We start from the raw sequence: 15,932 nt of genomic DNA on the forward strand, positions 1-15,932 counted from the left end.
CTTGGTCAGCAACCCTTGCACCAGAGGCATCAAGCAGCTTGGATTCTGTATTAGGTCGAGGGACTGATGTTTGACAGTTTGCCCTTTTCCATGCATTTGAGATCTGGAGGGAGTTGACTTGTAATGTTTATAGGGTCCGAGGGTGCAGTCTTATTTTTTCTCTACCCCTCCGTGTTGTGTGTACACATACTGGATCTTTAACGATCTCTTCTGCATGTGGCGTCTTCCCTTTTAACATGGGCAAGCACGGACATGCCCTTGTGGCAGAAGGCAATGTTTCAAAACAAAAGTGATCCTCAATACGATTTTTATGCAATGGGACTTGATGGTATGAAGCGCCCCTAGCTACAAGTTCCTGGAATGAGTTTGCATCATCTGGGGGGTGAGGGTTTAGCTGGGTAGAGCTCTGGATCATTATCTCAAGTGGAGTCCATATCGTAAGTGTCCTGTGGATCTGTAGGTGACTGCTGTAGATCATATCTGTCCCCCTGATCTTTCATGTATGATTGTTGGGATCCTAAAGGCGTATCTTCAGCTATATCAAGTGAGTGATGTGGTGAATGAGGTGTTGAAGGTGAAGAAGGTGGTGGAGAAACAAGCAAAGGTGGAAGTAAAGGGCTAGTGGTAATGTCTTTTTTTTTTTTTTTTTTTTTAGGGGGTACCTGCAGATCAATGACCTCCTCAAAAGTGAACTGACTTGATGTGGAAGGCATTGACTGCACTGGCCTTACCATAATACGTCCAAGTAAAAGGCTGGATGTGTATTTTCTTTTGTTTCAGGTCAAACCTACTGCCATGGTCTCTAGGATCGGTTCCTGTGTCGAATCGGACGTTTTCAGTACCGAAGTTGGTTTATGTTTCAGTGCCTAGATGGTCGGAGCCGAAGCAGCATCTCATGGTTTGCTCGGAGCCGAGGAGGAAGATGGTCGGCTCTGTGCAGAAACTGGATGGCAGGGTATGGTGAAGGTGTTTCGGCTTGGCTGTCGGTGCCGGGCCTGAGGGCAGGGCATCCTTAGCTGATATTTGGTCAGACTGCCCTTTGGCAGTGGTGGCCCGTGAGCTGGAGTTTCAGTCAAAGCCAAATGTCTTTTAGTAGGTTGGACAGGGGCATTTATACTCACTGCATGCTGTCCAGATGGAAGATCTTGGTTGTGCATAATAAACCCCACTTTGGAGTCCGGAATGGCAAGGGCCTCCTCTTCTACTGCTGAGGCCTTGTGCAGTTCCTCTTCCTGTTCAGTGTGATGAAGACTGAAGATGTTGGGGTCTCCTTGAGATCTTTACGCAGCATCTCCTTTTGCTCCACTCTACAATCCTGTAGCATCTTTTTCGACTGGAACGATTGACAGGCTTTGCAATTCTCCTTGACGGGAGACAGGCACAGGTTATAGACCTGGTGGAGGTTGATATGAGGTTACTTTGCGCAGCAGCGAGGACAAATTCAGAATGGAGTCCATCCCATTAGCAGCTCATCCTAGTGGGAGACTGAAAAAATGAGAAAAGGCGACCCAATGGGCCCGAAGGCCGCGATTGAAGCACTTCAAACTGAGTGGCTGTTTTCTTTATTATCGAGATAGGAAACATGATTGAGAACAATACCGATGGGAATCGAGGTGTAGATATACTAAATAGAGTCCAAAGAAACTGTCTTGAACCCGAGCACTGAGGAACAGGCCCGAACTTGATGGCAGAAAGAAGACAATCTAACAATGAAGTCTATGCCCATGCACAATATCACAGAGAGGAGGAATCCCTTTACCTCGTGATTTGAGAAGCTTATTTGAAGAAAAACTTGCACACATCCGCACCCAACACCAGATGGCAGGAGTATGCAAAGCATGTATATCTACAGCCACACATGCCATCGAAGATATTATTTGTCCTGTAGCCATCTGTTTGTGGTTCATAGTGCTATATATTCTCATGCTCTGCATACTCTTGACAACTTTTTTAACTTATCTTTCCACAAAGACGTTTCAGTCACAAAACAGGATGTGATGCCACGGTCTACAATGCACCAGCCCCTGGCTTCAGCTTAGATTGTTTTTCTGCTCAGTGGGCGAGCAACGTAAGTGAAGTGCAGTGCTGAAGACAGAGTGTGGTTGATAGCAGAGGGAGTTAAAACTAGGGAAATATCTCTAGTCCCCCACTTGCTTCTGTACAGGAGTGTGGGTGCATGTGGATCTACAACACTATAAGCTGCAAACAGATGGTTACATGGTAAGTAACATTTCCTGTTCATAGCGTATGTGGCTGTAGACTCTCTGCACAGAGTTCTCTCCAAAGTGCTGGCTAATAAGCAAATAATGTAGATGTTTGAAAAAGTGTTCTTAAGACTGCTTAGCCAACTAAAGCCTATAGATATGCAAGACAGTTGACACAATAACACTTAGAGAAGGTATGTAGCATTGACCAAGCAGCAGCCTTACAAATATTAAATAGAGGTCACCCAAAAAGCATGTGTTTTTGCATGTAGAATAAGCTCTAGGGGGCACGGGGAGCCCACTCCACATGTAGAGTAAGTTAGGATGCACTCAAGTACTCACCTAGCAATGCCAACTTTTGAGATCGCACAGCCCCTTGTGGGGTTTTGTCGAAGGCTACATAAAAAGTAGAGTCTACTTTCTATAGGGCTTAGTTTTATCAATGTAGTAAGTGCTCTACTAAGATTCAGAGTGTTAAGTGTTATGCTCCCCGTAAGTGGCAAGGGTATGCCCAGACGTGGGTCCCATGCTCACTGTGCCACTGAATTCCAGCTAGCCTGGCTGATGAGGGGCGATACCCCTAAACTGGTCCCCTGATGCTTGTTTCTGGCCCACGGAGGAGCTGGCTTGGCAGTTTGGACTTGACTGGACTGTTCCCAGGGGGAACATGGTCAAGACTGATTTGCATATGGCTGGGTCGAAACTGGGGAGGCATGGTGAGCAAAAGAACAATGGATTTAACCCGGATCTGTGACTGGGGGATAAGTGTTTGAAAAGTTTCAGCACTCAGCCCATCATCTTGTGTTGCTCTTGGGCTACTAGAGCCTGAAGCTCGCTAATGTGTCGGAGAAAGGCATGTGCAATTAAGAAAATGGCCACCCAGTACAAGAACAGTAGTTGACTTGAGTGTAGGTTCCATACAGGTATCAGCCTTTGATAGTATTACCCTCCATGAATGACTTGATGAAAGGTATTTATACCTTATTACACTAGTCTACCTATAAGTCTTGTATGCCTAGAGTGTTCCTGCCATGGCACACTGATTCTGCACTTGCATGGTTTTTCTAAAGGAGGTCACTTGACACTATGTTTCCGCATTACTGATGCTTCTAGACAGCATTGACGAACTGCAAACTGTCGGATTTCCATAGGATTGTTTTATTTTTCTCTTTATTAGGCCAGTTTTAGATGACTAGAGGAATACTGTAGGTAGCCACAGTTTTTAATTTAGGGTGGTACAAGGACTATTATCAAACACTCTCTACAACTACAATATGTAGATTAGGTTTATTAGTCTTGATACATTTCCAAGATCTTTGATGACAGTAAGGGCACGAAACAAGTTGAATGACATACACACAACTTCGCGCTGGCTCCTTTTTTTTAATCATAACAAGAGAACCTCCCCATTAAAGCATTTTCCCAGTATCTAATCTATTTCTGAATCACTGACACGAATCTACATCTGCTGACATCACGTTTGACATTTCCAAAGATGTCGGGTAAAGTGCCCCCTAGAAGGGCTCGATGGGCAGTGCAGTAAAGGAACTGCATGCTCTTTTGATGAATACATCTAATTGAGGAATGTGTATACTGGACCTTGAAGAGCTCCTAGGCAGTCTCTGATCAGAGATTTATACAAATATCCCACCCAGTTCATCCACAGTAGATTGCCCATGGACCACGGCTGTGGGTACCCGCAGTATATGGTTTGACATTTTGCATTTAAGGAAGTGATGAACAGGTCTATTGTTGGAATCCCCCACCACTGGATGTACTTCTGAATGACATTTTGGTGGAGTTCCTACTCATGAATGTTTTAATGTGTCTTGCTGAGCAGGTTCACAAAGTCATTCTCCACACCTGGAAAATGCTACGCCAACGGGTGAATCCTGTTGCTGACTGCCCCGTGACAAATCTTAGGTGCTAAAGCAGGGAGCTGGGAGGCAGTGGGTGCCACACCCTGCTTCTGGGTGTAGACTACGGCAGTCACGTTATCTGTTTCTTTGTGTAAGTGGGAGGAACACTTTCAGGGCTATTTGATGGCTTGAAACTCCAGGACGTTTATGTGGCACACCTGGTACTCAAGGATCGAGATACCTTGGAGTCATCTTGCAGAGGCAAGCACCTCATTCCATGAGACTTATCGATGATGGGCACTTGCAGAAGGGAGTCTGGAAAGGGACTACTGAACAGAGCCTTGCTGATCTACGAAAGCAGAGTGCTAAACCTTGGTTGTGACCAACACTAGATCCTCCTGCAGTACTTTTGCTTGTGCCCACTGCCTTGTGACCCATTTCTGAAGCTGCTTGCGCAATTTGGTTAAAGTACAGTTGCCAGGCATGAAACCATAATTTCCAACAGTTTCACGACAGCTCAAACAGTAAAGAGACAGTGTATGGAAAAAGAGGCAGAAACTGTTGGGATGCCATGATCCTCCGGTCCCTGGGGTATTCCTTGACGTCATTTCATTGAGACTGAGCAGAGGACCGGCTGAATTAGCAGCAACTAAAAATGCAATTTTTGTCATATTAAGGGTGAAACCTATGCTGTGAAGAAGGTCCCTACTTCTCGTAGGTCTCAACGCTACTTCTTCCATTTTCATATGTTGATGCTCCTGACCAGCAGGCCGCCTAAGTATGGAAACGTCTGCACCTGTGCACTACCACCACTGCTGGGGCACTTTGTGATCATTTTAGGAGCTGCAGTGATTCCACAGGGTAACACCTTGAACTGATAGTCATCCACAGTCGATCAGGATATCAAAGTATGTCTTTCATATGCAGTGCTATCATGAAGTTGCCTTGGCAGCGCTGGGGGATGAAATCTTGTAGACTAAATGTGAAAGTGAGACAATGGCCAGAGGTCAAGGACTAGCCAGAAGGAGCCATCCTTTGTGGGGTTTAAAAAGGACAGTAAGTACTCTCCAGTTCAGTGTTGGCATGCAAATACAGTTTCTATTGCGCCTTTTTGTAAAAGCATCACAACCTCTTCCTCCAGGTGGGGTGATAAGTTGTATATAGCAGTGGAAGGGTGATGTGAAATCAGAGGCAGTAACCTTCACGTTTAATGGAGCACCCCATTATATTATCAAGGGGGGCTGGGAAAGAGGACTCCAAGCTAAGCGAACCAGGGCTCGTTTGTGGCTATCTTGGGCGACTGCAGTGATGTTCAAAAGCTGTGTCTCTTCCGAACAAACATACAAGCCATTTAAGAGTTGCTAATGACACTCATTTATTCCATGTTGCCAGGGAATAAGATGCATTTTGACCTGGAAGGGTCTTTCACATGACCACCTTTCAGACCACTGTGAATAAAAAAACAGAAAGTGAAAGTCTTGTCTATCTAAACTGGCCCAAACACAATACAAAATGAAAGAACCTGGTGATAAAAGTCTCAATTAATACTTTGACAGTAATGAAAATATTATTCCACAGTGATAGTTCATTATCAGTTAACTATTTTTATCGTAAGTAACTACGTCACTTTGTCATAGTAAAAAGACTTTCAGTGTACTCTGTCATGTTACAATGGCAAGGCTGATCTGCTGGTGGGTTTTTGTGGTACTGCGAGGCTCACGCCATGCTGTCAACCACAGTTTGTGTGGTTACGCGTTATTGCACCTGTACCCAACATCTTGGGGGTTCCTAGTACTAGGAAGGACTCATGATTTGGATGTTCTGGGCAATTAATGGTGCTAATAAAAGGACTCAATTGTCAACGTATATGCCGACTTAGGGTTGATTGGTAATAGTTGTAATTTTTTCAATCAATTTAGAACCTATAACTTACTATAGGAACCCTGTTACATAATATCAAGTTCCGTCCTGGCTCTCGCAGGGTCCATATGCGAAAGATTCAGAATTCATGCTTTTGAGTTTCATTATCAATAGTTACAATGGACCTGTGATTGTGAAAACACAGGTCAATTAATGCCCGCTAAGCAATAGTCATAGTTCTCCCAAATCACATATAAACCATTATCAACTTTATTAGTCATTCTCCATAATATCAGGTAGAATCCTTACAACATCACCCAACATTTCATTACAATAAGCATAAATGGCAGTGGTGATATTCGTGACGAAGGACATCTTGAGGGTTATACGTCCATGGGTATTCATACCACCTTGTGATGAAAAATACATTTTAAAAACTACATTGAGTTGGTTATTAAAACATATGATCAAAACAACAAAATTGTAAAGAAAGGTATTGGCCAATAAACGAGAAGCGGTGAAAGTTCAGCCCAGTTCACACTGGGTGCGCGCGGTGGGAGGGAGAAACGGAAGTTGGCATCAACTATATAACACGACTCCATTCTTCTTAGAGTCCTGTCAACCGCTGGTATTGATTGCGTAAATAACCCCATCCCCTCCCCCCCCCCCCCCAAGTACATTCTTTTTATATTTTCTACATTTTTACTGAGGCAAATGAGAAAACCACAAATCCTTAATTACGTATTTTATTTTTGGACCGGACTGTTCACTAGTGGCCCAAATCTTCTAAGTGCTACTCTGTGACACTGGTCAGTGCAGTGCCTGCAAGTGCAGCACCAAAGATGAAAACGCCTGAGGTTGATGTGAGCCCAAATGAAGGTGTAATACCTTGTATGTCACGACAGGCTAGTTTATCTTTGGTTACATTCAAGAAGAGTCCATCCCACAAAGGGTTTTGTTCCCATTACTTCACTTTTTTTTAATTTATTTTTTATTAATCGACCTCCTCTTTCTACCTTTCGTCTGCCTCTTCTGTATTAAAGTAACTCTAAAATCTCATGCCCATCTGCCTGAAAGCTTTTTGGAAAGCAGAATATTTATTAATTCCAGCTAGCAAGTGTGTTTCACATAGCCCCCTCGTATAATCACAGTTATGTCAACAATGCACCACAAACAAACTGGATCCAATGCATGGAATGAGCATGCGAAACTAGTCAGAATAACTAATGGACCGACCACTAAGTTTGGGATCCCGGATAACGCGCTACTCGACGCAAAGCACTTCCGACACCTCGTCAAGGGTAAGAGCTATACAAATACAATTTGAACATTCAGGGTATTATCTCCTCTAAGGGTGTTCCAATGCTTGGGAATAATCTTATGTACCTAATTATCTTGTGTGTTGTACGATGTAATAAAACGAATTGGACTAGGACCCATTCCCAAGGGATTCATGGCATTATGTTCTGCCATACAGGATGCTTTCAGGTGTTTACCTACTGTCTTAGATGCTTGTTTTAAGACTTTGTTAGAATATCATCAGGCTTTAATCTGCACAACATTTCAGTTTGTGTTGCAGGGTAAGATGATTCAGAGCTACAGTTCCGTTTTGCATGTACAAACTCACTGTAGGGAATAATCCTTCTAAAGGTTGGTGGATGGCTGCTTAGTGCATGCAAAATAGAGTTGCCAGCAGTCTGTTTTTTGTATAAAGTGGTCATAATATGATTTTCATTGACGGCTAAATTGACAAGTAGGAACTCTAACAGGTGCAATTAGTTTTCATAGGAAGAGTTAAACTGAAGTCCTTTTATTTTATTGACCTATGAAATTGTTTTGAGTTTTGGTTCCAAACTTTATATACATGGAAAGGTAGTCTATGTCTTGCAAGCATACTACAATGGTATTGGTGGACATTTCCATGTTTTGTGCCCAGACCATCTAGCTGCTCCCACCAGCCCATGAACAAATTCTCATAGCTGGGGCGAAGGCGGTGCCAATAGCAGTCCCTTGGATTGGTTTGCATGTTTGCCTCTTGAAGTAAAATAAATTCTCATGTATGCAGAGAATTATTATATCTAGTAATGTGTATGTTCAAGAAAACTCATGTCCTTGGCTCTTAAATACCTGTAGGCTCGCAGTCACTGTCTGATGCGCCCATAAAAGGCATTTAAATAAACTGTTACTAACATGTACCTATCTTCCCAGACAATATTTTGTATCTTAGTGGCAAAATATTTTGCATCCCTCACTTAAGAGATGAGGCTTTGTACAAAAAGAAACACAAAATGAGCAACTTATTTAAGTGTTGGAGCAAATTTCCATTGGCTGAAACGGTGGGTCTGCCTGGTGATCTGAATGCGTTTGAGTATCTTCAGTAGCAAGTAAAGAATGAGGGTTATTAAAAAAAGGAATATTCTCTCCATTCACGTAACTTCTGATTCCCCCAATGTATCAACATTTCCTTTTGATTTGGTCTAGAATACTTTACATTGATTTTCCATAGCATTGGGTGTCAGAGGTGCCTCTCAAGCATAGGTTGATCTAGATAGAATGACAACACTGCCAACCATGTCTGAGTGACTATTTTAAAATGCCAGCCAATACCCATATATTTTTTTTAATATGCACAAATAACATGACAAAGTGAATTAATCACTTAAAATGCCCATAAATTAACTACTAATGATTTATCAGTGGAAATATAAATTACTGACAAATTACTAATGACCATTTTTCTTATCGCTTCCTTTCATATAGTATTTTCAATAGCCAGTTCACGGAGACAAACGTGGTACTTTTCAGCTTAGATTGTTTTTTATTCACATTGGTTTCAAAGATGGTCATGTGATCAAGACCCCTTAAGGTTCAAACTAGTCCCGCCCCTGGCAGCTAAGATTAAATGAGTTACCAGCAACTCTGGAAGGACGTTTGTGCTTTGAGCGACTTGTGAGTTTGTTTAGAAGAGAAACACCGCTGTTCAATTAATATAAATTCATAACGTGCTAAAGAAAAGTCAGGTTGAGAAAAAGATGGTTTGGTTTAGAGGTCACAGGCTCAAGTACCCCAGTGGAAAAAAAGCTTCTCCAAATAAACTTCTTCTTAAATGGCAGTGGAACAGCTCATGCCGCCCTTTAGATGTACTAACAGCTCCTTGGCATTCACCAGGGAGGGTGTTCTGTGCCCTGGGATATTTATGCTGTAACTTGTACGGCAGGCTTGCATCTTGGCACACAGCAAAAGTTTACTACAGGGCACTTACTGTCTTATGAACTGAATGGCATCCTCGTACTTCATGCCGCTCTCGATCAGGGCGAGCGCTACAAGGACAGGAGCTCTGCAAAGAGAAAGGACACAGGTGACTTGTGCAACCTGGTACCCGAGGACAAAATAAAACAATGCACCGTTCACAGGCAGCCGTACTCAACACCACACAGCGCTTGAAAAACACAGTACATTATGGGTAGCCAGGCGTAAGTGCTAAACGAAACGTCTTCACCAGATAATGAAGAAAAGGGGATTCCTCCTAGCAATCAAGATTTAATTTGGGGGGTGGGGTTGGGGTGTCTCTACCTGTCCAGCAGTGAACCAATCAGCTATCTCTAGGTAGGGGTGTAGCTATCAGTGAGGCAGCAGCCTGGAGGCGGGAGAGGACCCAGCCTGCTCTGAACTGGCTGCAGCTATTTTACAATCTCCCTTCGAGTTTAAAAAAAGAAAAGAAAACAAGCATTTGCAATGCAACGGGTCTCGCGTTTGCTCATGTTAGAGCTGATCGAGTCGTAAACTCCCAACCCGACTTTTCATCTATCGGCAAAAGTGCTTTTATGTACGTAACCCGAAAAAGTGAAATTAACTGTGTAAAGCGCTCGACTTCTGCCAAGCGAAATCGCGCTAGGAAAATAGAGAAAAAGTAGTCCACGATCCGACAGAAAACAGCGGGCCTCGCATGTTTTCTGTACTTGGTCGCTGCGCTCGAGGAGGACTAACCACCGGAAAAGGCATGACGTATGCGTGCCTTCCACTAATGAAAGCAAGCAGATTTTACTAGGCAAGCCAACGAACCAATCAAACACACTGACGTGACGTCGATAGGGCTCCGAGCCCTTTTCTAATAAAGCGTCTCGCTGCGATACTCATGCGCATGCAACGCAGGCTCGACCCTAAAAACTAAACACAACAGTGCCTGCCTGTCTGATGTTTGGCTTTGTGTTTACACTTCAGCGAGGGTGGAAGTACAAAGGCAGTAGAAGAGCATGGGCAAATGGACAAGAGAGGAAAGGGGCAAAATAAAAGGAGATGGTGAGGAAGTGAGAGAATGGGAGAAAGAGAAAGGAGGTAAGTACGAGCAATGGGGCAAAGGATGAGGAAGAGAAAAGGACCCCAAAAAAGGCGTTGTCTCCATTACCACACAGACGTTGTGATAACTTGAAAGTAGTAGTAGCTTTATTACAACCCTGGATTATCTGCAGCCACTACACATGATGCAGGTCTTACAAATGATGCAGCTAGCATTCTTAGAAACTAGAACACATCAATAGAACACATCCCCTAACCGCCGCCACCAGACACATGCCCTAACCGCCGCCACCAGACACATCCCCTAACCACACCACCCACATCCACTAACCACACCACATCCACTAACCACCGCCACCGGACACATCCACAACACATCCACTAACCACACCACACCACATCCACAACACATCCACTAACCACACCACATCCACTAACCACCGCCACCAGACACATCCACTAACCACACCCCCTAACCGCCGCCACCAGACATCCCCTAACCACACCGCATCCCCTAACCGCCGCCACCGGCCACATCCACTAACCACCGCCACCAGACACATCCACTAACCACCGCCACCAGACACACCCACTAACCACCGCCACCAGACACATCCACTAACCACCGCCACCAGACACACCCACTAACCACCGCCACCAGACACACCCACTAACCACCGCCACCACACCCACTAGCCACACCACACCCACTAGCCACACCACAGGACACATCCACTAACCACACCAACTAACCACCGCCACCAGACACATCCACTAACCACACCAACTAACCACCGCCACCAGACACATCCACTAACCACACCAACTAACCACCGCCACCAGACACATCCACTAACCACACCAACTAACCACCGCCACCAGACACATCCACTAACCACACCAACTAACCACCGCCACCAGACACATCCACTAACCACACCAACTAACCACCGCCACCAGACACATCCACTAACCACACCAACTAACCACCGCCACCAGACACATCCACTAACCACACCAACTAACCACCGCCACCAGACACATCCACTAACCACACCACACCCACTAACCACACCACACCCACTAACCACTGCCACTGGACACATCCACTAACCACCACCACCGGACACATCCACTAACCACCACCACCGGACATCACTATTCTAATACACTTAAAGGTATGAACCAAATGTAACATTAGTGTGTCAGGGTGAGAAAGGAGTAAGACAAGATGGACGAGAAGAGGAGAAGAGAGACTGGGGAAGGGGATAGAGGAGAGTATGAAAGAGAAGCAGATTAGAAGAGAGGGATTGAGAGAGAGGATAGGAGGAAAGACACGCTTGCAAGTAGGGGCACAGCGATCACAGTAGTAAAAATAATGGCCTCTATAGCGAGCTATACATGTGACAATCACAATGAGGAACCTAGAGTCTGCCCATTTGCATTGAGGAACACCAACCATTCACTTCAAAGATTTAAAAAAGTCCACAAAGACACCGTCAGTGTAAATGTGACTTTCAGCACAAGGGTCCTGTGTTTAACGGCACAGGCAAAAATGGAAGGCATTCTGGGTGAGTAACAGTAGTTCAAATGTCACATTTTCATCCATCCAATTTTGCTGTTGTCAGCAGAATGACACTTCTCAAAGAAGTGTAACAACTGCACTCCTATGCAGACCCACTGCTTCAATAGCACATCTGCACAACAGGTAAACTGTATACCTCTTCACCAGTGAGCGGCGGCAAAATGCTAAAACCGCATTTGGGAGGTGAAAACTAAAGAGAAAGCACACAAAGTATGAAAAGAATACTACAATAAATCAAGAGAGGTAGAAATAAGAGTAAAGTGAGGAGGAAAAAAAGAATTTAGTAAGCAAATAAAAAACAGATGGACGGAAAAAGGAAAATGAGCCCTGTAGAAAGCCAAAGATTTAACATTTGTGCTTAGTGATATAGATTTGTCAGCGCTTGTTTGGATACCGGCGTGTGAGCAGAGATAACATCATATCAAAAATAGATGCCGCAGATAATAAGTTTTGGAAAAGAGATTAAAGCTGGCCTTGGCGATTGTGCATTTTTTTTTTTTTTAATGTATTGTTTGCAGATGAACAGTGAAAATAAAATGACATAGCAACAAAATAAAACAAATGTGCCGGGCAGCCCTTCTGCAGAAGAGCTTCTTTACAGGCAACTGCACATGTGATCAGGAAAATGCTGTCACTCAAAGCAAGGCAGCCGCAAAAAAGACTGATTTCCTCAATGCTGTACTCTGTGGTGGGTAGAAGCAAAATGTGCATGATAGTTGAAGAGGCAAATTGATGAAGATGGCTGATCAAAGGCCTATGTATATTATTTCGATTATGAATGTTTAGGCAAGCAGAAGAATGGGGATACAACTTAAGCAATCTCTAGGCAAGACACAAAAGGGCTGTTTTATTTTCTAGGGCAGCCATTTTTAAACGCTGTTGTCAGCATCCGCTCCCCAGCCTTTTATTCTTCAACTTCCATTTTTCAGATGTTTTGTTAGCGCTTCCTTCCAAGTGCTAAAAGGCCACTTTCAGACAGCAAACTAGTTACTCATGCGTTCAAATGTGGAAGGGCACACAAACAGCCAATAGAAAGCTAATACTAAAATAAAATACACCTGAAAGATGATCAAAGATGTGTCTGGCACTGTTGTATGCCATTGGCTAAATGTTCCAAAGAAAAAGAAGCCAATGGCTGAAGCAGGCAGACCCAAAGCTATGTGTGACTAGAGAACACAATATGTTTGCCATGAATGGCACAAGCACTATACACGCCACTATAAAGGGAAGCATGAGGAAAAGGCAGCAGGGAATGAACTAAGGGAGGAAGACTCAGACAGGCATGCATGCAGTGTGCAAGACAAATGGAAGGAAGGGAACTTTAAAGGCAGATAAAGACAAAATCGCATATCTTCCGTTTTGAAAATGTCAAACCCTGCAATCCTGCACTTCATGCGTTGTTTCGTCTCCCACCTAGATTCCCTGATCTCCGCCCTAGATTGAATAGAACCTACGCACGGTGAATTGCTGACACGTCTTCCCTTCTACCCCTTCCCACCACAGAGGAACGAACCTACAGCCGCTCTACCATCTCCACCGAGCATCACCCCAGCTGACTTTCAAAGGCATTCACTTCTAAACCTTCTGTAATCTCCAAATCCACAGAACACACTGTCCCTCCCTCCTTGAGCGTTTGTCTGCTTTTCAACCATATGCAGTCAGAAACCACTCTTTTCATACTCCTCATAGTGTTATCAACCTTGTGTGCTCCGACTATTGCATATATTCCACTCTGCTTACTTGCTCCTCCAGTATCACCCCCCCCCCTCTACTAACTTAGGTCCACACGCTGGGCGCTCCCAGCCACTACGGGTGTTGCTCTGAGCAGTGTCAGGCTTGGCCGCAGGGCAGGCTGGGAGCCTGTGCCTGCAATGCAGGACGGAAGAGAGGAGCGGTGCGCGGAGAAGCGGAGCGGAGGGAAGTTTATTTATTTTTTATTAAAATTCCTTTTCCCTCTGTCCTGGAGCCCCGGCGGGCCGCAACTGCTAGCATAGATCACCAACACAAAAAAATATTCCCTCTCCCTTGCTCATTTTCGATTGATAACTTCCTATTGAAACTGAAAACTTCAAGTCACTTTCACAATTAAGAACACATACTGTACCCATCAATATATGCAACATCAGCCAGACATTCTTACTTTACATTCCACTTTGAAAACTCCGACTGCAAACTGACTTATCAGAACAGCCTTCTCACAGGTCTCCCGTAGTACTTTGTACCCTCGGGAAAGGTTTTTAACTTTGCCAACCATGCCCAGTGCAACTCACTTCATCCTTAAGACACTGGGCAGGCCGACCTGCAGAACAGAACACAGCCTCTCAAAACTCCTCCCCCTAGCATTTAGGTCAGTCCATAGACTCTTGCCTCCCCCCATCCCCTTTTTAATTTGCTCACATTATCTCACACTGAATTTGCAGTTAGTCACTACCAACAAATCCAGCTTTACAGACCACCCACAACCCCTTTTAGCAACCTCACTTCCACACCCTTGTGAGGTCTCGGCTGCCTCTCACCCTCTTTGGTGATTATGCTTTCATGCTAAAAAAATTATCTACATATTGGAAGGTGAGCAAACTGTTCAGAGAATGTTGGAGATGGGAGTTAAGGTGACAACTCGAGATCGGGCTGCTGTATGGTGGCTGAGGCATTTTTCTGGAAGATATTTAATAAAGAAATACTGGAAACAATCACAGGACCAATGTGCTTCTTAACAGCTAGCCTTCTTGTTAACTATATAGTAAGGGGAAACACTTAGGCCCAGATTTATACTTTTGAATGCAAAACCATGTTAACGCATTTTTGCATCAAAATGTTTAGCACCATTCTACAGCGCAAGCCTGTGCTAAGCTTCGGCTCACGTAAACAAAAAAATCAAAAAAATTGAAACACTAGCTGGGTGGGGGGTGGTGGTGGTATGTAAAAAGGAGGTTGTGCGTTAGAAAATGACAGTAGGCTGGTTAGCGGCAAAAATAATGCCGTAACTAGCCTAGCATCATTTCCTAACGCACAACCACCCAAAAATTACTCCTGTCTTAGTAAAGACAGGAGTCATGCCCACAACCGCAATGGCCATCACAGGGGACCAGTGTCCCCTGGGCATGGCCATTACACCCAGTGCCAGGCAGGGGTCCCCTTTTAAGGGCCTCCAATGGCACTTTCACATTTTTAAGAACAAATACGTAACTTACTCACCTGGGATGGGGTCCCCAATCCTATGGTGTCCCTCTTGTGTGGGTGGGGGTGTTCCTCTGGTTTAGGGTGGGCACCTGTTGGCCCATTCCATGGTGTTTGGCCATGGAAATGGGTCCAAAGGTACCTTAATGTCTGGTCTGTCCCAGGCGTTAAATGACATTAAGCAGGCTTAGCGTCATTATTTGGGTCAGCCTCCCACCTGTGCGTCATTTTTGCACAGAGGGATAAATATGGCGATAAGGGTTTTGCATCATTTCTTAGATGGGAACGCCTACCTTGCATCTCACTGACGCAAGGTGGGTTCACGCATCCAGAAAATTATGCTAACCCCAAAATTTTGACGCTAGGCGTGTCTAGCGTCAAAATATAGTTATGTTTGCAATGTTTTAGCATCAACAAAATGATGCTAAAACAGCGCAAAGTATAAATATGCCTCTTAATCTCCGTACTTTACGTACAATGTCTCCAGTCCTGAACTTTTGGCCTACACAACACTTATTTCAGGCGTGCAAGTTAGTTTAATGGAAGCAAAACAAGATTACAACATCCAGAAAGCATTAGGCTACCACAAAAAAACTCCAGGACAGGAAAGCGCGTCCAGAATGACATAGGAGGAGGTGGTCACCCTACCATAGAGTTGCATACTACCATCAGACGGTCGTTCAACCGCATTCCAAGTAAAAGAGGCTTGCTGTCAAACAACAGCTAGAGCTGCATGTCGGTGAGAACTAAAGCCACAGGCCACCATGCTTTTTTTCCACCCTTAAAATCAGTCATGGTTTGTGGTCACCGTTTGGAATATATGAAAAGTAATTCTGGTTATAATGCTTACTAATGAAATATGAATACAAAAAGGAAAAATAAAATGGAAAACAAAATGGAGAAAAAGAAAAGGAACAATGAAAATAAAGGATGGAATATTAAAGAGAGCAT

The 15,932-nt window shown here is 44.2% G+C and overlaps 1 protein-coding gene across 3 annotated transcripts in view; it reads right to left on the reverse strand.

The window, feature by feature from the left end:
* PTP4A3 (protein tyrosine phosphatase 4A3) overlaps positions 1 to 15,932 on the reverse strand; it is a 179,704-nt gene that overhangs the window by 22,033 nt on the left and 141,739 nt on the right. For all 3 annotated transcript variants that reach the window (XM_069220837.1, XM_069220838.1, XM_069220836.1), the window contains one exon: positions 9,186 to 9,260. In XM_069220837.1, coding sequence (XP_069076938.1) covers positions 9,186 to 9,260 — 75 coding nt within the window. The remainder of the gene's footprint in view (positions 1 to 9,185; positions 9,261 to 15,932) is intronic.

Source organism: Pleurodeles waltl, chromosome 2_2, assembly GCF_031143425.1.
Source record: "Pleurodeles waltl isolate 20211129_DDA chromosome 2_2, aPleWal1.hap1.20221129, whole genome shotgun sequence".
Classification (NCBI taxonomy): Eukaryota; Metazoa; Chordata; class Amphibia; order Caudata; family Salamandridae; genus Pleurodeles; species Pleurodeles waltl.